The 26,152-nt window shown below is 31.9% G+C and overlaps 2 protein-coding genes across 3 annotated transcripts in view; both read left to right on the top strand.

Annotated features, from left to right (window-relative positions):
• LOC114406588 (beta-amyrin synthase-like) overlaps nucleotides 1-5,736 on the top strand; it is a 34,168-nt gene extending 28,432 nt beyond the window's left edge. For both annotated transcript variants that reach the window (XM_028369340.1, XM_028369341.1), the window contains exons 8-17: nucleotides 36-227; nucleotides 351-464; nucleotides 538-657; nucleotides 1,010-1,132; nucleotides 1,222-1,320; nucleotides 3,040-3,096; nucleotides 3,207-3,575; nucleotides 3,679-3,759; nucleotides 3,911-3,994; nucleotides 5,463-5,736. In XM_028369340.1, coding sequence (XP_028225141.1) covers nucleotides 36-227; nucleotides 351-464; nucleotides 538-657; nucleotides 1,010-1,132; nucleotides 1,222-1,320; nucleotides 3,040-3,096; nucleotides 3,207-3,575; nucleotides 3,679-3,759; nucleotides 3,911-3,994; nucleotides 5,463-5,585 — 1,362 coding nt within the window. In that variant the 3' untranslated portion in view covers nucleotides 5,586-5,736. The remainder of the gene's footprint in view (nucleotides 1-35; nucleotides 228-350; nucleotides 465-537; nucleotides 658-1,009; nucleotides 1,133-1,221; nucleotides 1,321-3,039; nucleotides 3,097-3,206; nucleotides 3,576-3,678; nucleotides 3,760-3,910; nucleotides 3,995-5,462) is intronic.
• A 2,145-nt stretch (nucleotides 5,737-7,881) lies between these two features.
• On the top strand, nucleotides 7,882-8,547 carry LOC114405591 (probable serine/threonine protein kinase IREH1). Its single transcript, XM_028368052.1, has 2 exons — nucleotides 7,882-8,122; nucleotides 8,220-8,547. The coding sequence occupies exons 1-2, from the start codon at nucleotides 7,889-7,891 to the stop codon at nucleotides 8,400-8,402; spliced, it is 417 nt and encodes a 138-aa protein (XP_028223853.1). The 5' UTR covers nucleotides 7,882-7,888; the 3' UTR covers nucleotides 8,403-8,547.
• Nucleotides 8,548-26,152: the final 17,605 nt, after the last annotated feature.

Here is a 26,152-nt window from a genome sequence, read left to right as displayed (position 1 = left end):
TCACAAAACTGAAAAATCAATTCTATCTATCACAGGAAGATCGTTATCATCCTCATTCTTTGATACAAGACCTGGTATGGGATAGTTTATACATATTTATTGAGCCACTACTTACTCGGTGGCCTTTCAACAAGCTAGTAAGAGAAAAGGCCCTTCAGGTAACAATGAAGCATATCCTTTACGAAGATGAAAATAGTCGATACATAACCATTGGGTGTGTGGAAAAGGTAGTTATATCACAACAATAATGCATTTATATTTTTTAGCCTTATGAGAAAAAGATGAACCTTTTATTTTCCTCTTCAAAATGAAATTCATTCAAATATGTAACTAACATGTATATATTTTAGGCTTTATATATGCTTGCTTGTTGGGTGGAAGATCCAAATGGAGATGCTTTCAAGAAGCATCTTGCAAGGGTTCCAGATTACTTATGGGTTTCTGAAGATGGAATGGCCATGCAGGTACGTGTGTGTGTTATTATAACCAATGGGATATATTCCTTAATTAATTAATGCACTTGCCTATATAATGTAGAGTTTTGGTAGCCAAGGATGGGATGCTAGTTTGGTTATTCAAGCTTTGCTTGCCACTAACCTAATGGAGGAAATTGGTCCTACACTTGCAAAAGCACATGATTTCATCAAGAAGACTCAGGTTTGCTTAATTTTTATTACAAGCATATAAAAAAATCATAATTCTCCTTCTAGTTAAGGAGTGTAAATTCCCCAATGAACCTAGTTTATTTAAGTTATACAATTCACTAATTGGAAATATTCAAAATATACTTGGGTCTTATTTATAGAGTGATTTAACCTATTAAGTAATCAATTTACTAACTAATTTACCAGCTAACTAATAATATTAATTAAAACTAGCATAACTATATTATTCGAATTAAAATGCATATTTAAATTGGACGACGAATTTAGTGTTCATTAGATTATTGATTAATATGTAATTTGCTAGCTTTACATAGCAGTAATGAACTAACACTCTTATTTCACAGGTGAAGGATGACCCTTTAGGAGATTTTAAGAGTATGTATCGTCATATTTCTAAAGGGTCTTGGACATTCTCTGATCAAGATCAGGGATGGCAAGTTTCTGATTGCACGGCAGAAACTTTGAATGTAACTAACTTAGCTCATAAACAACTTAATTTGTTATAAGCTTTATCAATCACTACAAATATATGTTAATTTAGCTTTTTTTTTTTTAGTGTTGTCTACTTCTATCCATATTGCCATCAGAGATTGTAGGAGAAAAGATGGAACCTCAAAGGTTATATGATTCAGTCAATATCCTATTGTCACTTCAAGTAAGTAACATTAAATTTTGGTAGAAAATTGAACACAAAACGATTTGGAAGAAAACAACATCAAACAAAAAATATAGAAACATAAAATTGTTACGATATGAATAGCATACACTAAAAGTGTAATTGCAAGTTGCTTAAATACAAAAGCTAGCTATTAAAATTAAAGCCCTTGATTGGACACAGAAATAGAACAATCATTACTCATTTTAGGTTTCTTTTAACCCTATAAGGGTAATTTAGAAAAATATATCAAAATGGATAATTTTAAAAAATTATTCAAATTTAAATAAATTATTGGTTCGAGTGTTACTAGATTTGATCCTCCTAATCCGGATTTTGAGTTCAAGTTTTAGATAATTCTTTTATTATTATACAAGTTAAATTAATTTGAGTGGTCATCAATGCACACCTTTTTTTTAAAAGGATCATGAGTGGCCATTATTGTACACAATAAGTATTCTTTCATTTTATTTTTTTTTTAATTTTTGAAGTTAGTTTTATAAAATTTATACCACTTTTCTTTCTTTTTCTTTATTAACAAATTCATTTACCATCGAATGCGTAGACGAACTGGCACGGGATTGTCCTAACTTAATCAAAGGTTTTAAGTTTGAGTTTTTGGCATACATCTACATTAAATACTAGGAGGGAGAGTTTTTTCCTTAGTGATAACAAAATTATTTTCCGTGAAAGATACATTAGGTCTATAAAAAAATAAAATGAATTCATTGCAAACATAAAGATTCACCAATTCACTTAATAAATGAAAAACAAAAATTAATAGAAGTCATGGGTGTGAGCATGACTTAATATATGCATACACGACTTCAATTAATAAATAAAAAATTATAAATGTAGCTTTTGTAATTTTCTTTAATTTAGTTTTTATTATTTTTTAAAAAAATATAAAAGAAATTGGTGTTTCATATGACAACTTCAGTAAATGAAATAAAATAATAAAAAATAAAGCAACCTTGGGTTTTACGGCATGAACTCTGTAAAAAAACTGTTAAAGATATTTAGAATAAAAAATAAAAACAAATAAAAGTTGTAAAAGTAAAACACAACTTCGTAAAAAAAAATGAAAATCTTGTTTACTTAGTAAATCCAAAAGTCACATAATAGTATACAACTTCCATTTAGAAGTCATGTTTCATAAACATGATTTACCCCAATTTAAATAATTTTTAAAAAAATATTTACTCATTTTGATAATATTTCCAAAAATTACCCCTCCGAGGTAAAAAATATTTACTCATTTAGAAATTTGCAAATGTTAACACCATTAGCCTACAACTAGTTATTTCTTACACAAGCAACTTTTAATATAATTTGAGGAAAGATCTCAATTTCTGACAATTTAGATAAATACTTAATATTATGAAATATGTTATAGTAAGTTGTCTATAAATTAATGGCTAATAGCTGACATATGTTGATATGATAGACTCCCTGTCTCAAATCCAATGCCACATCATTTATTCAAGATTCGTGAAATTTGTTTGGTACCATATTGTATTTCTCCTAAATTCATGGTCATATGCTTTTAATTAATTAATAAATCAATCAATTGATGGTCCTTCTCTTTGTTTAATCTTTTATCATTGGGAAGTTGGGGTTAGCGCAGACGACATTAATAATTGATGTTTGATTTACTTTTACTACTAGAATATTTACTTTTGATGCAACTGTGGTTCTTTTTTCTCTTAATTATTGCAGAGTAGAAAAGGTGGTTTAGCAGCATGGGAACCATCAGGAACTCAAGAATGGTTGGAAGTAAGTATTATATAAGTTAATAATGCATGCAACAAGTACATATTCATTAACCGATAAAAAAAAGTCATCCATTAATTAATAAACTAATCAATTTTGTCATTACTTTTTAGATACTCAATCCCACAGAATTTTTAGGGAACATTGTGGTTGAACATGATTATGCTGAGTGCACTGGATCTGCTATTCAAGCTTTAGTTTTGTTTAAGAAGCTATATCCAAGGCATAGGGAGAAAGAGATAAAGAATTCCATTGCCAATGCAGTTCAATTCCTTGAAGATACACAAACAGCTAATGGTTCATGGTATGGAAGTTGGGGAGTTTGCTACATTTATGGCACTTGGTTTGCACTTCGTGGTCTTGCAGCGGCGGGTAAAACTTACACTAATTGTGCTGCCATTCGCAAAGGCGTTAAATTTCTACTTTCAACACAGAAAGAGGATGGTGGGTGGGGAGAAAGTTATCTTTCATGCCCAAAACAGGTTTGTAATTGAATGGCCATGGTAAATACTTAATGTTCTTCACTTTCACTAGGAATTAATAATAATAGTAGTAATAATGTCTTACTAAATGAAAACAATTCAGATATATGTACCTCTTGAAGGAAGTCGATCAACAGTTGTGCACACTGCTTGGGCTCTTTTGGGTCTAATTCTTGCTGGACAGGTTTGCTTTTGATATGTGTGTGTGTGTGTGATTATAGGTCCGCTACATCCTTATTTAAATTTCAAAATGCTTAAAATTTTGTTCTAAGTACCATAAATCTTATAATAAGTCCACCCCGGCCCCCTATTCATCTTTAAATTCCTATGTATAGGCAGAGAGAGATACTACTTCTCTTCACCGTGCTGCAAAATTGCTCATCAATTCTCAGTTGAAAGAGGGTGATTGGCCTCAACAGGTACGTATCAATCCTTTGATATTGATAATGTCTCTTATTTAATAAACTTATTGAGCAATAAATTTAGTTGAACTAGTAATTATGCGTTGTACAAAATAAATGTTTTTTTTATATTATTAAAATTCATAATAAATAATTTTTAAATATATAAATTATAGCATAATTAAAAATCACAATAAAATACTAAATATCTTTATATACATACATATATATATATATATATATATATATATATATATATATATATATATATATATATATATATTATAGATTGGGTCACTATGTTTATAGTTCCTAAAAAAGGGTCTAAATGTTTACCAGCAAAAAAAAAATTTGGAACTAAAAACAAATCGTAAAAAGGTTAGGAACTAAACATTAGAAAACCTTTTTAGATTTAAAAAGAAAAATTTAAATTATATTGTCAGGTTATTTTTAATTATAGGTAATTTCTTTATTAAAAATCAATTTAGAAGTAGAGATAAAAAAGGACTTTTTAAAAAAAAAAAAGATGGACGACTAATAAGTAAAGAGTTTAATGCTATGTAAAACTCTTTTACACAGTTATTTAAATACAAATTATCGTTTGAATTATTTTAAGATAATTATTTTAAAAGTTAACAAATTTATTATACATGGATGATTGTGTAAATTTTTTCACTATACCAATGTATAACCCTTCTTCTTTTAAGTAAAATATACATGTAAAGGAACTAAAGATAGTAGCTTGGAATAGTCAAAAGATAAAAGGTTTGGCTAGCTGAAAGAATTAATAGTGTCTGAAATACACATTGAAAGCAGAAAAAAGAGAGAATGTTGAAAAATGAAAATGTTTAATGGAGAGTTTTACTATTCAAATTATATATTGGAGTTTATAATATAGGAGTAGATTGTAGTAAAGAAAAAAGTAGGCCAATACAAAATTTAAAGGTCAACGAGATTGAACTTTATACAATATATACCTTCAATTCCTAACAAATTTTTCCTCCGATCTTAAATATAAGAGAAAAATTATTTCATGCTAATTATTCATATTAAATTACATCAATTTCAATTAAAAGTTAATTTTTTTTCCTAAGTTATCCTTCGTTACAATTAGAATTTGGTATTATGAATAAAAAAGAATAATTGAAACTAAAATTATATTTCAATTAGATTAGGAATATTTATAACCTAAAATTAGTTGAGATTTTTTTAGATTTGAGACCAACAAAATGATATTTTTTTTCTTCTTATATCTAAGATGGGAAGGAGTATATATTTCAATTCGATGTTGATATGAGAGTTGGATTATGTGTTTTAACTTCCTATGTAAACAAAACTTCAAACACAAACTTTAATATTTTGATTATTTTTAATTTACAAAAATGATGCAAAATGTCTATTATTAATTTTTTTTAAGCAATGATTCTTCAGATTAATGATTTTTTTTTTCTATTTATAATTGTTGTTTATGACTTACTTCTACTAGGAACTCACTGGAGTATTCAATAGAACGTGCATGCTGCATTACCCAATGTACAGAAATATTTATCCAATGTGGGCTCTAGCTGAATATCGTAGGTTGGTTCCCTTGCCATCCACTGAAGTTTAATTTGAAAAGTTGTGCCCATAAAAAGGCAAAGCCATGTCAACAAACATTAAGACATTGTTTTTCATCTTATGGCTCTTTTTAGTTTTGTAAAGACACAAGGCTTAACTCTTTTATGTTATGGTAATGGATATTATGCGATCGAATGCTTGCATATCTTACGTATTTTCATAGGACTTTAAAGTATCGGGGTTGTATTAGTATAATAAACTTGTAATGAAGTTGGGTTGTTACAAATAATTATTGGTATGATTTTTTTATGTAATTATTGTAAAAATTAATAAATTTATTGTAAAATATAGTATATATAATCTTTTTTCTTATAGTATTTATAATATTTATTTTAAATTTAATTACTCTTTTGGTTCATATAATTATAATAACTCTCCCTTTTAATTTAGTAGTTTTACACTATTAGTTTTAATTTTGTAACCATTTTAAAGTATTTGAATATAACAATGTTAGGTGACTTTAGACAATCTTGACCAAAAGGGTTAAAAAATGCAATTATAGAGATGCAATCTTGAGCTAAGAAAAGGAATTGGCAATCAATTATTCATATGAAATGTGTTAGCACCTTATGACGTCTATTATAAAAAGAGTTACCCTTATCCTAATATTATGAAGTTAAAAATGTCTTACTCTCTTGCTCCCAAAATTATCAACCTTATTCCTTTTCTAATTTTATTTATTTGATTTATTTAAACATTCATTTTTACCCTCTGAAAAATATATATTCTTATTATATGTTAAATTTGGATTATTTTGTGAAGGGATTTTTCAAGAAAAAGTGGATTATTATTTTATAACCCAACCTTTGAAATTTTGACAGTCTTTGCAATTTTTGTAACACCCCTGGCTACTATTATAGTTTCTCTTAACTTAAATTTCAAAATTATGGAATTAATTGGATTTGAATTATTAAACATCCTTTCTAAAATCATGAATAATTTTTTTTGCCTTTGTTTGAAAACGGCATTACTTGAAACTCAACGAAAATTGATAGTCGTCAAATATGCTTTAATTTCACACATGATTTGAGGCGATTAATTATCTAGCATTTTTATACATCGAGCCTTGTTTTAACTAAAAAAATAGGATAAATTAGGAATTATCATGTAGGATTGTTGTTTTGTTAGTTTTTTGGATTTCTTGATGTTTTTGTGGAGTTTTTTTTTGCAAAAAATTAAGTAAGAAATTACCAGGGGAGATCTACTTGCTTAAGCAAGGAAAGGAAAAAGCTAAAACTTTTTAAGGCCTGCCTTAAGCGAGGCGCTGTTCACGCTTAAGTAATGCATTATTCATACTTAAGCGAAGAAAGTTAAAAGATGTCTTGAAAGGAATAAGAAGGTCTCGCTTAAGTGAAGCATTATTCACACTAAAGCGAGGAGATACAATAACTATATTGCTCCAATCTAGAGGGTTTCGCTTAAGTGAGGCATTACCCACGTTTAACCAATCGAGGAAGTCAGGTCAGGCCCAAGCCCATAGTAGTTTATAAAAACCTGATGTGCGAATGAAGAGGGATCTCAACACGAATTGGAGCAGTTTTGATGTGACAGAGAGTAAATCATTCTTAGGCTTTTAGCTTGTTATTCATTGCACTTTGCATGAATTCTTTCAAAGATTGTAATCAAGTTATGAGCAGCTATTTTTGACTTCTTGGCAGCTCTCACTCTATAGCATTTCACGCGGTGACACTTCACTCAACTTCTCGTTGGTCAAAATCCTCTACCAGTCATAACCCTTCATTGGTAGTCCTTTTCGAGACCTTGACAATCTGCTTCAGCTGATTTTAAGATCAATGATTGTTCCCATAAACCAACACAAGACTTTTCAGCATGCTTTGTCCTCACTCACACGCTTTCCCGGAAACTTCCCAGAAGGTCAGTTGTACAATCTCATACCTGCACAGTCTCTAGATCCCTCTCATTCTGGTGTGATTCGATTGGGGTGTTATATGCCCACTCACACGCTTTCTAGGAAACTTTCCTGAAGGCCACCCACACTACTAGAAAAGAGGCCTTCTACGACACTATTTTTATGTCGGTTGTATGAAAAATGATGTAGTAACTAAAATAGTGGCATTTTCGTAAATACTTATAACTTTTTAAAGACGGGTCTCTGAAAACCAGCTTAAAAAATGTTTTACGACAGCGATTTTAAAAGATTGTCTTTGAAAACATGTATTTTTCTCTCTCTATGATGACGTGACACGTTATAAGTGGATTAGCTTAAAAACCCTATATCTTACTTTTTCTATACCCTGACTCTTCCATTTTCGAGCCGGGGAGAGAGAAGAAACAATGGTGCCCCACTCACCTCTCCTTCCTCCTTGCTATCCGATAACGGCGACCCCTTCCACTCGCCGCAAACTGACCTCCGCGACAACTCCCGCATCATCGTCATCATCGAGACAACATCAACTCAGTTCACCCAGGTCGCGCCAAAATTCGAGCACCGAAACCCACCGCGGTGGAATCCTTCAAGGAGTTAGACCATTTTCAATCTGGAAACATCGTGCCTTTGGCCACATGGAGGTAACTTATTCAGCTTTCATTTCACTGTTCATTAATTTTAAAAATACCTAAAAAAAGTATTTCGACACTTCTTTTTTCCCAAAATCAAATATTGCAGGAAGTCATGGCGGCAATCAGAGTTATGTTTGAAAAACTAAAGGAAGAAGTTGATTCTGACTTGGATGGTTTTGCTGGAGATTTGGTGGGCATTCTTGAAAAGAATGTAGTGTCTGATCGTGAATGGAAAGAGAGGTTGGAGGATCTGTGGGTTGTTACTCTACAATGTGTATGTGTGCGCTAGGTGCTCTGCTCCAGCCAGAACTCGCTGCTCCAGGTGCAAAAATTGTTAGATATTGGCAATTCTTTTAACTTACTTTAGCTTCAAATCTATTTTTCTTTCTCCCATTTTGTGTACTTAAATTAATTGTGTGGAAGCATGCTTTGAATACTCATCACAATATCTGCCTTGGGAATAAGGATACATGGCTGCTAATTAGATTGAAGTTTTACACCATTACCATGCCACCAAATGAAGAATACACTTCCTTAGGAGTTGTGCTCAATTAGTTCTCAAATATGTAATGTCTACTCAGTTTTCTCTAATTGCTATGAAATAATAAACCCATGGCTATAAAAATTAGTTCTTGGCCAGTAAAATGTGGTAATTTATTGGTTGGCTTATTGCATTGGCAATTTGCTAATTTTGTGCTTTTGTTAGAACAACTCTTATGTTGATTTCTCCATGACATTTTGTTTAAGAGTTTTCAAGACTTTAACTAATGGAAATGAAGTGGAATGATTAAATCTTGTTTTTCGAATTGGAAGAGAGAAGAGGAGAGACAGTGTATATTATAACCTATATTAAACAACTCTTGTATATGCTCTTTTATAAATTTTCTTCTATAACATGATTGTTGGGGAAATATTATGTTTGACCTTAAGATTATTTCTCAAAATTTGAGCTGTAAGTGGTTTGCAGCTCTGGAAATTGTCAAATAATCCATTGGAGGCTAAATCACAAGCAAGGATGCCTGCAACCGTAAGTATCTTTATTTATTGACAACTGTAATTGGTACGTGCTAGGCATTACTCCTCAGCATGTGCATTCCCTTTCATTTGTTTGTTTATTCTGTTATAGCTGAGAATAAATATAGAAAAGGGAAGGCACTTTCTATTAACTTGTCCTTACTATTTTATTTTAAATTATTGTAACTAGGTTAGAATTGTTAATTTTTAGTTATTATATAGGAATCTTTTGTTGGAGCTGATTTTCTACATAGGTTATAGCTGGCATTTTGTTGATTAATGTTGTTTTTTGTACCGTATACTCTGTTAATTAGGGATTTGAGATTGCCATTTTAAAGTAACTTGGACAATTAGACTTTAGAATATAATCATACTTATAGAACTACAAAATGTTTGGATTATACTGTGCTAAAAGTCTAGAGATCTAGGAACTCGAGTCTATAGTTATGGTAATGAACAAAAATTAGATATAGTTATTAGATAATTTTTTATATTGTTTTTTAATTAAAATTAAAAATTTACTTTGATAATTTATGGAATTTATCCTTATTAAATAACTTAATTCTTAAACTTACCCCACTATCAATGATGTATTAGATTAGACTATATTTGAAAAAAAAATATTGATTAAGCTTTAAAATTCTAAAATTTTAATTGTTTCGGGATAATTTTCAAATTTAATCTATATATATATATATATATATATATTGATTAAGCAATGATGTTGTACTCCTCAAATACACTCTATTCATTCGGATTGAGAGTGAATAATCCAAAGAAAATCAGCATCTATCATGATGTGCATAAATTTTTGCAACTTCATTTGCATTACTTTCTTGCAATAGGTAGCCACTTTTTAGGTTTTGAGTTATTTCAATCCATGCTTGATTCGAGTATGGCTATTGAGAGAAATAACTTTAGAACATCACGTGGAACGCATCGAGAAATAATGTTTATTTATTTATTTTTAACGGAAGTTATTTATTTATTAGAGGAATTCCTGGTTTTCTTTTCTTGTCTTATTAATTCTATTTCCCCTTTCTCTTTTTATTCTTTTCTATTTCCCCTCTCTAACATATTACAATAACCTCTGGAATTTAAAATGCTAATTTTGTTTTTTTTATCACTCTTTGTATCCCCTCTTCTAAGTTATAGCCTTTATGTGAATAAGTTTCAAGCTAAAATTAAGCTTATTGTTATTTTTCTAAGCAAAAAGTAATATTATTAAAGCATTACAGTCAAGCTCCAATTAAGCTTATTGTTGATTCCATACTTGTACTCAATTTGATTCAGTCACATCAACACTAGTGCTTAATTATTACATCTTTATATGGATAAAAGTTGAATTTAAATTTGAACTTCATATATCATATATGCATGTAGTGGCCAAAAGTGTCAAAGGTAATTAAGTTTGCTTGGATTTTATGTGTCTTATGGTTCGACAGGTAATAACATTAAGATACTTAGATTAATTTGAATTAATCAAAAATAATTCCAAAGAAGCATTTTTTTAAGGGAGGGTGCTAAATATATTGTTTTATGTTTGAATGCAGAAATATAGATCTCCAATGTTAAATTCATTTTCTCCAATGTTATTTTCAAAGTTCCTGCTATAGTGAATGGTTCAACTCCCAATAAGTTGAATAACCTCATTTCTTACAGGGATATGCAAAGATTTCTAGCAGAAAGTACAGTCGGGAATGAATCAACCAATTCCACAATTTGTGATGAAGTCTGCCAGCTTAAATCATCTCTTCTAGAGGGAATTTTAGTGGTAAGTTTCCTTGTCCATTTTTACAAATGCAGTAGCTCAATGACCTGGGAGGTGTCTTGTTTTTTTAACTATATTTTTTTTCTTTTCCTTGATAAGTAAATTCTATGGTGCCACAACTATCTATACTCTTGTTGGAGGTCTTAGTCATTCTTTTTCATTTGCTCTCCTAAAAGCTATGCAATTGGTTAAATTTGGTTTTTGTTAAAAAAAAATAGCCAGTGTTACGTGGCAACATTCCTTGTAGAACTGTCCTTCAATCTATAAGATGTGAAAACATGGTAAACTTAGATATTTTTAGTAGACATTCTATTTTCCAGTATATTAATCATCTTATCAAAAGTGAGACAAGTCCAAAATTACTTGAGTGATGTTTTAGCTACGTTCTTGGTTCTCATTGGCTGTACTTTTGAGATTAAAACAGTTAGAGTTGATAGTTGTAAGGTTTTGTTATTAAAAGAAGGTTGTGTGCAAGTTATTGTGGTTACTGTTCTAATATATTTTAATTTGTTGTTGTCTTCTTTTCAGAGAGTTGTGAACATGAAGATAGCAGAATTTCCAATTTTGGGTTGTATCAGGAACAATAGAGTTCGAGTGAAGGATACAACTTTCTCATCAAGGTAAAGAGATACATTGTTCTATTGTATACATGTTTTCTCTCATTATTTTTTTAGTAGTTTTATTCTGGTCGGTAGGTAGGTTGTGTATAGTTTCATCAACTTAAACAAAAATAGAGAGTTGGTTTCTAGAGTAATTCCTACACTGTATATTCTTAGCATTTTTTGAGTGAATTACTTTGTGTATGCTTCTATTTTCTGACTTTTCAATCATTCGAATATCTACCTTATCAATACTTAATTGATGGTTTGGTAAGTAGTATGGGACCAGGGAAAGTAAAGAAGTTACAGTAGAAAGGAGAGTTCAGTTTGATTTACTTCAGCTTTTGTCCATATTGTTTTGCTTTAACTACCTTGTGCTTCGGCACACTGAGTTTATTGCTTAATAGGTTCCTTTGTTATGTTCTAATTTACAGGTTATGCAAAGAGACTACAAATTAAGTTCTTATTCACTGAATTCTGTGTCATCACACTTCCTTTCTGAGCAGGTAAAGTCATTCTTTTGGCATCATTTCAAGCAACTTTTTTCCCACTTTGTTTTGTGTGCCTTGGCACAATGTTAAGGATATTGCCTTGTGACTTGGAGGTAATGTGTTCAAATCCTGTAAAGCTTCTCTGCTTGGGGTTGAGTTAGGCCTAAATCCAAATTCAAATAGATTGCAATGGAGTTGTAATTTGATAGATATACATTTCAATTGGTCATTTTATTTATTGTCTGTATGTTCCTATGTTTGTCTATGCACTTCTCCATTTGTGACCTATTTATACGCCTACCATTTTCTAAACAGCTTCATTTGCTGGAATCTTGTCTTTGTTCTTCAAAGTTATATTCACAGTCAATTTATTGGCTTGGTCGCTTCATGTTTGTATGTTGCAGAAAGAGGATGTTCATCATTCAATTATATTCGATCTTCAAAATGGAAATGCAGAAATTAGGAGGCGCCTTGCTGTGTATTGTTTGAAGGTTTGTATTCTGGTTCTTTCATCTAGGGATGCTCTTTGTTGCTACCTTTCATACTTTTCTTGTGTTAATGCTGGATGCATATCTCCCTTATTGAGTTTTGGATAAATTGATGTTCATTTACAATTATGTGGAAATGGCTCGAGTAACAAGTGTCCCAATTTCTTTTCTACTTTCCAGCGGCCAAAGCATTAAAGTAAGCATTGAAGTGCCTTTTTCCTATCAATAATTAGAAAATAAAAATGCATAAAATGATTGATCATTGAATTTGTAGCATTAATTGCTTGTTTTCTTCCTTTCCAGCTACTTTCTCAACTTCTTAGGAAGACAAGACAAAGGAATCTGCTCATTCCTAATGCCAAACAAGCTGGGTCTGAACAAGGAACATTTGAAGGTTCCACTGTAAGTTCATTCTTTTCTTTTTCATATTCATCATTTTAAATGATTAAATGGAATTGATTCTTTCCACTTTCAATGTATGTACATGCATGTTTGCGTGTGTATGGATCTTCCAATATGAAATGAAATTTATTGCATTACCTACCCAGTCATACAACTATACTATTCTATGTCATCCAATATGGATTGATTAATTGGCATTGATTCATAGATTCTGTTGCCAATGCAGGAAAAAACACAAAAAAATAATAATAATTTTACATCGGTTATCCTCATAACCGATGTAGCATGAGGCTACATTCTACGACTGTTCACTGCTCACCCGATGTAAAGTGACGTAAATTCTACATTGGTTATCACAACAACCGATGTAGAATGGTTTGCGTTTAAACGATCCTACTACGGTTCGAACAACACCCGATGTAGAATGATGAACATTTTACGACGGTTCAAAGCTAATAACTGATGTAGAATGTTAATTAATCTAAGACGGGTTTGACTAGACACCCGTCTTTGAACCCGAGGTATTCTAAATCGGTCGGGGAACCGTCGTCGTAGGATGCGTGTGATTCAACGTCGCTGGCTACAACATCGGGTGATAACCGATGTAGAAAGGGGAAATTAACCGATGTAGAAAGCTCGATTTCTAGTAGTGCCATCTCATAACTACTCCAAGACAAACACGCTTAATTATGAAGTTCTTAAGTGATATGCTACTGAAAAGTATATGTATTTTGTTGGTATAGGTAGTACCAATTAATTCCTTTAAATCATTTTTAGTCGTACAGTCTTATACATGCATAGCTTCTAGATTCTTTTCATTCTGGTGTGATTCGATTAAGGTGTTACAATAGGAACCTTAGTTTAGTTGACAGACACTCTTTTGGTTCCTGAACTGAGAAGAGTATCTAATTTAGATTGTTGTTAGACATAGATCAATACCAATTAAGATTCGTTAATTCTTAATTGCTAACGTTGATTATTTTGATTAATTTGCCAAGACATTGGAAATTAATCTAAATAATTTAGGTTTTTTCACTTATGACATTAGGGTTAGAATATATTTGTGAATTGGGGATAATTTTTTTTGAATGATTAGACTAATTGTGGTTATTACAATGAAATAAGGGAAACGAAGTTCAACCCCGACTATCCAAACCTCACAATTCTCACAACAACACTTCATTCAATTCTGCTACTTCATTTTACATTGGTTGTATTTATACAATTGTTCTTTATTTTATTACTATTTTTGTTCATTGTCTTATAAGGTATTCCAAATACCCTTTTTGAGAAAATACCTTTAACAAAACCTCAATTGTTTAATTAAAATTGCTTGGATAAACATTAGTCCTTAAAGTCCTATTGCTATTCAAAACTTGTGATTTCACTTGACCAAACGGAAAATCCCTAACAAAAATCATCCTCAATAAACTCATCATTCATTTTTAAAAACATGTGTTAGTGAAATATCCTTATCAATGAAACAACTTGATTTATAAAACATTAGGTTCACAATATACCATTAAAATGGTACAAAATTCCGTTTAAAGTCCTCAATCCCTCATTAAGCAATTCTAATACACAAATATGAAATCAGTTTCACATATTTGAAAGTAATTGCATTGTACATTTGAGTCACATATATGGGAGCAATACATGATAATATTAAAGTATAGTCTACCATTTTTTATATAAGAAATAAATTGCAACTTAGAGCAACGGAAAAATAAAATCCAACCCTTATATACCCATTTAACCTATGAGACATCCTCATGAGGGTATCTTCCTTTCCCTAAACAAGTCAATCCACATCCTTAGCGCTTGTCATAGTCTTTCCATTCCATCTCTGGCGATCACATAGAATCATTCATCTCTATTTGAAAAATATAGGTGTATGGAGTCCTTCACTTCCTCTAAAATCATAAGCAAGACGACCTTATTGTCACCTAACAACCTACTAACAATGACAGTGTGGTTCTCTACTATCTCCAATCGTAACCCTAATCGGTTTCATTCACTAATCTCTTATCTCAACATATTTAGAATTTGATCTCACTGAAACTCCTAGAACTTAGTTGTCTTACAAATTCTTAAGTTATATGACTATTGGGAATATATTTTTTTGCCACGGTACAATGATAAGACTCTCACCAAAACTGTTATGCCTCACATTTGTTGGGATTGTCAAGTCGACTGCATGACTCATGGTCACAACTACTCGACACCATATCCCCAAGGGCATCGCAATCCAACGATCATTCCTTTGGTACCACTATGCGGTCATCCACTATTTCTGATGAATGACTCCTCAATGACTCTCCTGGTGAGGATCGTCATTTACATGTCTACATGAGATTCTTTGTCAATGGTATTAGATGGTGGTTAGTCAAAAACCTGGGCATGCATGAGACCACGCCTTTAGCTCAATAACATATTATTCAAAGAATTAGCATCTTCACCACCCCAGGTGGTCGTTCTAACCCACTCTCCACAAATTATATTAATTTATCATAAACAGAACCACCCACATGACCATTTCCATGCCTGCTTTCATAGTTAGTCATCACAAATCTTTGTATTTCTTGAGGCGCATATTGTCCAACACTACACACACGTCCCGTCCTTGAAGATCTTGCCACTGAAAGATAGAAGGACACTTCTTCATCTTCAACTCATAATCATTTGTGAACTTTCACACATCACATTACAACACAAACAAGCAAGTGCATCAAGCACCTACGGATGAGCAGCGGTCAGTTATGGAAGGGTTCGGGCTAAAAATGCATGAACCATTGAAAATTGACCATAGCAAATGTTGAATCACAATCGAAAGTTTGAAGCTTTGATTTTGTTAGGTTTGGATAACGCAGTTGATGGGTTATGCCGGTGGGTTCTATTAGTTTCAAGAAAACATGCCATGCCCAGCAAAAAGGATGTCGGGAGGAGACTTGTGATTGCTGCATGTTGGAAAGAGACTTGGTGGTGGTTGGTGGATGTCGGGAAGAATCTATGTGGTGGTTCATGGACGCAGGAGATGGTTCTTCACAATGCCTTCAAGCTTGATGATGATAATACTTCACAGAAAGAGGAATGGGAACATATATTGAAATTTTGAAAACAAGAAAGAAAGAACTGAGAATAAAGAGAAAAAAATATGAAGAACTAAGAAGAAAGAAGTAAGGATAGTGGAGAGAGATATAAAGTAAGTTATGTGAGTTGTAGTGTTTCAATTTGTTTTTCTCAGTTCTCAGTCAGGTGACAAATTTGTGCTCATCCCTATAAGCACCATTAGGCTCATCATGAACTCAATTCATGATTTCCATCATTTTAATTATTATTTTTATGTAATTCTCACCCTCTCAAGTCTTATGATGAGTTTTCAGTCCTAAGTCTTCAACAAGTAAAGGTTCTAAGGCTTTATCAAACATTTACTAACTCCATCATTATATTATTCACACTCAGTGTTAATTCACTATTCTTCATAGTGAACATATTACTCATTAGAACTAGCTTCTATTCTCAAAAATGCACTCACACTAGAGTCCACTTGTTTTCCCCACAAGGATCCTATGATCCTCATCACAAATTCAACACAATTTCACACCATGCAATTTGAGTTCCTGCACTCATTTGCCCGAGGATCACATTTCTCTTGGTCTCATTTCAATCGATAGCAATTCAAGATTCAAAAACTTGGCAATTCAAGGGTCATAAACCACACTCAATCCAATAATTATACAACATGGTACAAGGTCTCCCTTTAGGGTAGACCCACTCATTCATGCTCCATAACAGATAAATAATACTCACAAACTAATTAAATTAACAAAATTTCTTTATTAGTCACATATTCAAATTTATACCACAAAAATTATTTGACATATCAAATCAAATCACAATGGCTTAGAAATTTGCAGATATATACGTCATTCATCATACATATTTCAACATATAAATTCAGCCATCCAAATTTCATCACCAAAGTAATATTTTAATTTAAATTCCTCTGCTAGACTATCTCTGTAAATCAAGATTTGGGAATTTTGAAAAATAGTAAAACACCTCATAATTTCAAGATATTTTACAAATATCATATGAAACATCATAAATATCATATAACTTTCTCAATATTTAATATGTACCACAAAAATCATTTTTACAATTAATCATCCTTGTTGGCAAAAAACAGAGTTCACACTAGAAAATAGAAATTAGAAATTATCAAATCAGATTTTAAAATTATGAGAAAATTCAAAGATTTTCCAAAGGGTCATTTTCTCAACATTTATTTCACACTAAAACTATTTTTACTCATGAAGACGTTGCAGGGAAGATTTTAGAAAACATAGTAAATAATCAAATTAAAATATTGAAATGGCTTATAACGAAGAAAAAATGACATCACCAATGATTTATATAAGGAGTTTGGGCTTCCAGTTCTCAACAAACATCACTAAAACAATTTATTGGGTCAAAACATCTCTTAGCACAAATTAAGAAAACCATGAAAATAATTCAATAAAATAGTAAGAGCGCTAAAAAATTTTGAAACTTTTTGTAATGAATCCAGAGACATAAAGACAATTGGGAATGGTTCTAGTTATCAAAGAAATGTCACGAAAATAATTAAATAAAATTAAGAATAGTGGTTGCCACATGAAAAAAAAAAGGAGCAATTTTAAGTTTAAAAAAAATCAATTTCAAACTATATAAGGTCACAAAAGGCCTCCAACACATCAACAATGGTAAAAATTTCAAGAAAATATCACAAAGACTTAAGGAAAGAGAAGAACTTGTCCATACCTTTGGTGGGTTCACTTCAAATTGCAAGAAATGAGTGTTGTTGGATAGCCCTTGAACTCCTTTACACTATATCTCGAATTGGAAGGAAAAAGCTTTGATCTTGTGGCTTGAATCTTATAATGAAGAAAAGAATTTCTAGAAAGAGTTTAGAGAAAATGAGGGTTTTTCTTTTGAAGAGGGAGAGGGGAAATGCAAAGCAAAAGGTGCTTCCTTCCCCCTTATTAGGGATGATGAACACTTCAAGGTCAACTAGTGTCTCACTTTTTTTGGGGCATTCTAAGGCCCATTTAGGGTAGGATTAGGTTAGGTTTTGAGTTTTGGATGTTTTTAGTGTAACGACTCATCGTCATTACATAAAGCTAAGAACTAACTCAAGTGAAAGATTTTATTTTAATTCATTTAAAACTCTTCTATTAATTTCATTATGAAAAAACTTTTAAACCTTTTGTGTTTCAAAGGTCAAAGCTATATGCACGATATCAAGATAAAAACATCACATGTTATATATACACGGCTAAAAATACCATGCATTATATGGCACTCCAACATAACATAATCATATACAACATCAGAGCCATCCAAACCTCCTCAAAGAAAACATGTAAACAAAAACAACTCTCTAAGGAAAACTACGTAGACTCTAAGTCGGTCAATCTTATAAATAGCCCTAAAGATTAAACATAAACGGATAACACACCTTCACGTCCAGGTATGCATATCCATGAAGTATCCAAAGACACAGAGTCACCTACTAGCCATTTGATCCCTCACATACATTAATTACAGAATCATCAGAGGCACAAATCACACAACAACGTAAGGGTAAGCTTACCAAAAACAAGCAAACTAAAACAACAATACAACTTAACAATTAAAGCATAACCATATACCATCATACATAGAATATAACATGTGGAAATCATGTATAAACCATAAAGCACTACTACAAGGTTTCTTGTGAGGTGAAAGAGGAAAGTTCCTTACCACTAAACTAGCCCTCAAACTCGAATAAATCACTACTACAAGGTCTCTTGAGCAAAGGAATTCAATGTCTGAAGTTCTCCAAGGTTGTCTTGGAGAGGGAAAAAAGAGTGAAATAAGAATGTTTTGTGAGTGGTTTAGATTTAAACCCCCTTTTATGCTAAGTCTATGACTATCCCTATTCCTTCTAATCAAGCTCTTCACTCAAGGTCCACTCATCTCGGTCCAACCATTCTAAGACTTATTATTCAAACATAAAACAAGATTTCCGCATAAGTAATCATAATCATATATAAACATCACAAATCATCACCTCATAATTAATTAATTACATACACTTTATTTATATTTAGTTACTATTAAAGTCTAATTAAAATTACTTAATCAAACATTATGAAAAATAAGGTTACATTTAGTCTCTCATGCTTCTATTAAATTAATCTATCATTTTAATTAACTTACAGCGTGTGCCACATAATTAATTATTTCTCTACTACTTATATAAGATTTAATTTAATTTAAATAGGATTTAAAAAACAATTTCCTTAATCATGTCTCTACATCATTAATTTCTATTAATTACTTAACTTTATTAATCATAACCATCACAAGCAATTTCTAAATGAATTTAGCCATGAAAGAACTAATTCTCCGTCTATTTAAAAGTTTGAGTTATTTACAACAATGTCATTAATAACTCTACTCCTTACTTTGACCAAAGTTTGACATTGGTTAACTAAGGTCACATTAACTTAAACTTAATTAAAATTAATTGCCATCATAATTACACTATTTTTAACCCTTAATCAAATTTATTCGCATAAAGCACGTCTTTCTTATTTAACACAACTAATTCACAATTAAATCATACAACTATTGGGTTGTAATTTTTAGGATGTTGTAGTTTCTTGTATAGTTTTATTGTTGGCTTTGTTTTCATATTTACAAGAAAGAATACCTATCTCTAATAAGGGATCAAATTTTTTATCCCTCTTTACACCTTTTTAATCAAATATCCATTATTACTCTGTTGCTCTCTGCATAAATCTTTTTCTAGTCCATGTTAATTTTTATGATAGAAATTGGTTTTTTTTATGGACAAAAATATAGACATAAAAAAGATGTAATTATTATGCAAGTCTACATATTTTTATCAAATTTTTAATTAGGTCTTGATTTTTTTAATTGGAGCCTAATTTTTTTTTTCAACTGGATCCTCTCATCTAATTGTTGTTGTCTAAAATTAGTCGCAATGGATTGCTGCTTGTAAGTGTATTGTAAGAACGACATAGTCAATTATGAGATTTTTCTACAGAGTTTTAACCTTCTAACCAATTTTTTGTATAAGTTGTTGTCAAGAAAATGATATATGGTAGTTTTCAATGATATGAAACAGTAAATAAATACATGATCCTCTCTATCATCTCTCCATGATTATTAAGGACAAAATATCAAAACAAAATCTCAAATAAAAAGGAAAAAATATACAGGGATTTGGATCAATTACAATTTAAATTCAAATCAAAGCTAATCCTTACAATTAATGAATTCTAACACCCCGTTTCAAGTTGGTGCATGAATGTCACACATTTCCAACTTATCAAGAGAATTACTAAGGGTCTTGGATGCTACTGCCTTGGCCAACATATCAACATGTTGTTATTCTGATTTTACAAAAGGAAAAACAATAATATCATCTTCAATCTTTTCTTTGATGAAATGTCTGTCAGTTTTCACATGTTTTGTACGATCATGTTGGACAGGGTTGTTAGCAATCTCTACGGCTGATTTATCATCACAGTAAAGCTTCATTGCATCCTTTTGTTCATATCCAATATCCTTCAAGAGACTTCTAATCCATAACAGTTCACATATTCCAACAACCATCCCTCTAAACTTTGCTTCAGCACTTGATCTAGCAACTACTTATTTCTTTTTACTTCTCCAAGTTACTAGATTTCCTCCCACAAAAGTGAAGTAGCTCGCGGTATACCTTTTATCATCTGCTAATCCAGGCCAATCAACATCAGTATAACCCTCAACTTTGAGGTGACCATGATTTGAGAATAACACATTTTCCTGGTGCAGATTTTAAGTACCTTAATATCCGTTCAACAACATCCATATGCGGTTTTTTTGGGTCATGCATAAATTGTCTCACGACATTGACTGCATATGCTATGTCTGGTCTAGTATAAGACAAGTAAATTAACTTTCCCACTAGTCTTTGATATCTTCCTCTATCTGCATTGGTTGCATCAACACAATGAAAATTCTTGTTGTTTTGTTCTATGGGAGTATCAATTGGTTTACACTCAAGCATTCTTGTTTCAGTTAACAAGTCTAAAACATACTTTCTTTTAGAAAGAAAGATACCGTGCTTAGACCTTGCAACTTTGATCCCTAAAAAATATTTGAGATCTCCAAGTTGTTTCATGTCAAATTCAGAAGCTAAATGTCTCTCTAAGCTTAAGATTTCATTAGGATCATTTCCAGTCACAATCATATCATCAACATATATTATCAATGCAGTGACTTTATCTTGATTATGCTTGAGAAACAAGGTGTGATCAGAATTGTTTTGTGTGTAACCGATAAACTTCATAGACTTTGTAAATCTTCCAAACCAAGCTCTTGGTGATTGTTTCAATCCGTATAAGGCCTTTTTAAGCTTACACACCAAAGGAATATTTGAGTACTTTGGTATACCTGGAGGAGGATCCATATAAACTTCTTCCATTAAATCTCCATTTAAAAAAGCACTTTTTACATCAAATTGAAGAAGTGACCAATCTTGATTTGATGCTAGTGATAATAGCACCCTAATTGTATTGAGCTTTGCAACTGGTGCAAAGGTTTCTTGGTAATCAACCCCAAAAGATTGAGTGTAACCCTTTGCAACTAGCCTTGCTTTATATCTCTCCACACTTCCATCAGATTTATGTTTGACAGTAAACACCCATCTACAACCAACTATACTTTTTCCATCCGGTAAGGTTACAAGTTCCCAAGTAGCATTTTTCTCCAATGCTTCCATTTTTATTTTCATTGTCTAGATCCACCTAGAATCTGCTAGAGCTTCCTGCAAACTACTAGGAGTAAAGGCAGTAGATAATTGAGATACAAAATTGGCATATGACTTGGACAGCCTTTCAGATGACACATAGTTGTTTATGGGGTATTTGAATTTACAATTAAGAATGGGTTCATACTTAATTGGGGGTTGTCCTTTATTAGTACGAGGTGGAAGAGTGTAAGAGCTCACTATAGGATCAGAATTTGGGGTAGAAGAGACATTGCATTGTATATCTGTGGAAACATAGTTTTGTGTATCAGCAACAGAATGAAAAGGAGTAAGAGTTTCAGGTGATACCTCTACAAAATTATTTTCGAATTGGATCAACAGTGTGATTGAGGCCGTACCCGAATCAAATAAACATTAAAAATGCAGTATCTAGGAAGTGATCCTAGGTCGTCTTCCAACGAGCAATGGTCAATCAAACGTTCATAACAGATAGTAAGAAAATAGTAATGAATTGGGGGAGTTATTTGTTTTGGTAAATTAAACAGCAAGCAAATTTGAATTAGAAAATAAAAAAATTAAAACATGTTGTTTCCCCTTGATTCACAAGCAAGTCTCTTATCCTAGGTTGCGAGAATTTATCCTTAATTAGTTCAACCACTTAATCCAACCCTAAATTAAATTACTAAGAGAAAATTAACATAAGGCTGTCATTATGTGATTAAGCAACACATACACCAATTAATCATGAACGAAACTGATCATTAAGCATTAACGTAAATTAAGTGCAGAGACAATTAATCAAGCACTAAGCATGCATGAATTAATAGCAACAAATACAGAGTAATTGGTGAAGAGGAAAAACTGATTAGAATTCAATAGCAATAACGAAACCTCAAAGAGATTTGTGCTTGATCCTCAAGAGAAAACAACGCTGGAGACTTAGCCTTCCATTAATCAGTAGAAAACGAAATAGTAGATTGAAGCAGAAACGAAATTGCAGAAAACGAATTTTATTCTACGTGAACAGTGCGCATGAACAGTAAAAACTGAAATTCTAAAATCCTAGAATTATTCTCCTTTTTCGAAAAACTTTCTAAAACTAAAACCTTGGTATTGTTATATAGGTCCTCAGTCCCAAAGCTTACAAATCTGTTTTAAGTCCAAGCCCATAAATAAAATAAAATCCGGACAAGATAAGATAAGATTGGATGAAATAAAATCAAGATGAAATAAAATCTGGATAACATAAGATAAGATTGGATGAAATAAAATCTAGATGAAATAATATCTAGATGAAATAAAATTTGGATAAGATTTGATAAAATAAAATTGTCTTCTCTCTTCAAGTCCAAGCCCAATTCCCGATTCAAGCTCAATTGCTTATAATTCTCCTAAAATTAAATTAAAAACACAAAATTAGTCCAGTAGGTCCAAATGATAAAACTGCATAATTAATTTGACAATTAAGGCTAATCAATAATTAAAATGGTGACAAAAAGGGTTAAGAAATATGAGAAAATAATGGCACATCAAATCCTCCCACACTTAGCCTTTTGCACTCCTGGGCAAAATTAAAAAGCAAAGCAAGGAACAAATCCAGAGACATTAAAGAGAAACAAACAAACACAAAAACAATTATATATTTTTCAATGAATCTCAAGGAATGAAAGGAATGGGCAACATCCAACATGTAGAGAGTTAAAGAATCAAGATAGTCATGAAAATCATCCAAGCATCTCAAACATGGCAAGGTAGTCAATCAGCTCAAGAATGAAAAGTGATAAAGCCTCATAAGATATGCACTCTATCTCTCAAGTGTCTAGGCTACTGTTTACTCTCAGAGCACCCATGAAAACAAATACCACATAGACTTGGCAAGACTCTAAAATTGACAAACACATGCATATGAGGATCAAAAGGTCTTTTAAGGTTGTAATGAGGCCAAGGACAAGTAGAGAACTAAGAAAAAGTAGTAAACCCCAAAACCAAAATTAAAAATTAAGCATAAAGAGTAAACCTAAAACAAAATCAACCAAGTCCTCAAACCAATTCAAGTCTTCAAACCAAGACCTCATTTATTCAACTTCATTCTTTTTCTGTTTTTTTCATTTTTTTTCTTTGTTTTTATTTATTTATTTATTTATTTTGAACATGAAGAGTAGCAATTAAAAAATAAAGCAACAATTAGGCAATATATGTATATACATCAAGCATGGCCAACAAAAACATATCATCCAATGAAACATACCCCCCCCCCCCCCCCCCCCCACTTATTCCCAAAACAATTCCAAAGCTCCAAAATTCCTTAAGGGTAGGGTGAGATCATGGTTTTTCACTTAAGGCTTGTAATGAGCTTCAAAATAAAGAAAAGGGAACATAGGCTCAAAAGGGCTATCAAAGGAATTAATTCAAGGTAGGCTCATTTGGCTAGAGGCTTATAAGAACAAAATGCCTAGATCATCTCCTAACATTCATGTGAAGCAAGAAGTTGTTGGATCGAGTGGCCTCACAATAATTAAGAAGGGGGGGTTGAATTAATTATTCCTAAACCTTTACTAATTAAAAAATTACTCTTCTAAGGCTTTTACTAAGTTGTTAAGAGAATAAGGAGTAGAAGAGAAACTTAACAGAAAGTAAAAGCGGAAATTAAATGCACAGCGGGAAGTAAAAGAGTAGGGAAGAAGGAAACAAACACACAAGAGTTTTTATACTGGTTCGGCAACAACCCGTGCCTACATCCAGTCCCTAAGCGACCTGCGATCCTTGAGATTTCTTTCAACCTTGTAAAAATCCTTTTACAAGCAAAGATCCACAAGGGATGTACCCTCCCTTGTTCTCTTTGAAACCCTAGTTGATGTACCCTCCATTAGAACTGATCCACAAGAGATGTACCCTCTCTTGTTCTCAGTCAAACCCAAGTAGATGTACCCTCTACTTGTACCACAAAGGATGTATCCTCCAATGTGCTAAGACAAAGATCTCAGGCTGTTAAACCTTTGATACTTTGTGAATGGGGATACAAAAGAATTCTCAGGCGGTTAGTCCTTTGAACACTTTTGTATTAGGGAATGGGAAGAATTAAAAGAATTCTCAGACTGTGTCGTTTTGAATTCTTTAACAAGGGAGAAGGGAGACACAAAAGAATTCAGGCGGTTAGTCCTTTGTTCTTTTGGAAAAGGGAGAAGAGAGACACAAAAAGAATCCAGGCGGTTAGTCCTTGGCGAATTCTTTTCGGCAAAGGGAGAGGGGAATGAAAAAGATGAATAGCACAAGTTTTCAAGGTTTGGAAAAACCAGAAAACTTTGGAAAGCTTTTGGCAAAAGGAAGAAGAAGAAAAAGTTCAAAGAGACTCAGAAATCAATGTGGAAAACTTGCTTGTGTAAAGAATGAATTGGAAAAGATTGATTGATAGAATGAATGAATGAAAATGCAAAACAAAGCCTTGCTTTTATAGACTCTTCATGTCTAGTCAAGAAGACCATTTAGAAGAGTTATAACTTTTAGAAAAACTTAAAACCAATTTGAAAAAGTCAAAAACCTTTTGAAGAGTTACATCTTTTGATTTATCAGAAACAGTCACTGGTAATCGATTACCAAATAAGTGTAATCGATTACACAAAGCTTTTGTGTGAAAGGATGAGACTCTTCACATTTGAATTTGAATTTCAACGTTCAAAGGCACTGGTAATCGATTACCAAAACATTGTAATCGATTACAGCTTTTTGAAAATAATTGGAACGTTGTAAATTCAATTTGAAAACTTTTTCAAAACAATTTTGCTACTGGTAATCGCTTACAACAATCTGGTAATCGATTACCAGAGAGTAAAAACTCTTTGGTAAACATGTTTTGAGAAAAATCCATGTGCTACTCAGTTTTTGAAAAAACCATTTCATACTTATCTTGATAAAGCTTTTTCTTGATTCTTGAATAGCCTTTTCTTGATTCTTGAATCTTGATTCTTGATTCTTGAATTCAACTTTCCTCTTGAATCTTGAAGTGTTCTTGATTCTATCTTGAACATCTTGAACTCATTCTTTGATTAACCTTTGAGCTTTTTATCATCACCTTTGTCATCATCTTTGTTATCATCAAAACATCTTTGAATCACTCTTGATTCATCATGAAGCTTTGCTTCTATAGAAGTATCAACAAGAGTCAAGCCAAGGCTATTGTGCAAGCAATCAAGGGGGCAAAACACACCGAATAAAATAGAAGATGATGGCTCAAATTCTCACCAAGGGTAAATCTATCACTTCTAATTCGAACTTTCAAAACTAACTTGACATGCAGAGAAAAACAAGGATTTCAATTCACAAAATGCAATGAAACACCTATTTCAAAACCAATTACCCATTACCTATACATAACCCAAAATTCAAAGAGAAACATGCAATGTTGTACACAAAACATAAAACCAAAATAGCAAAATTAACCTAGAAAACCTAACAAAATTAAACTAGA

Source organism: Glycine soja, chromosome 3, assembly GCF_004193775.1.
Source record: "Glycine soja cultivar W05 chromosome 3, ASM419377v2, whole genome shotgun sequence".
In the NCBI taxonomy this organism is placed as follows: Eukaryota; Viridiplantae; Streptophyta; class Magnoliopsida; order Fabales; family Fabaceae; genus Glycine; species Glycine soja.
The sequence above is the reverse complement of the archived record's forward strand: the minus strand, read 5'-3'. Positions and strand labels throughout refer to the sequence as shown.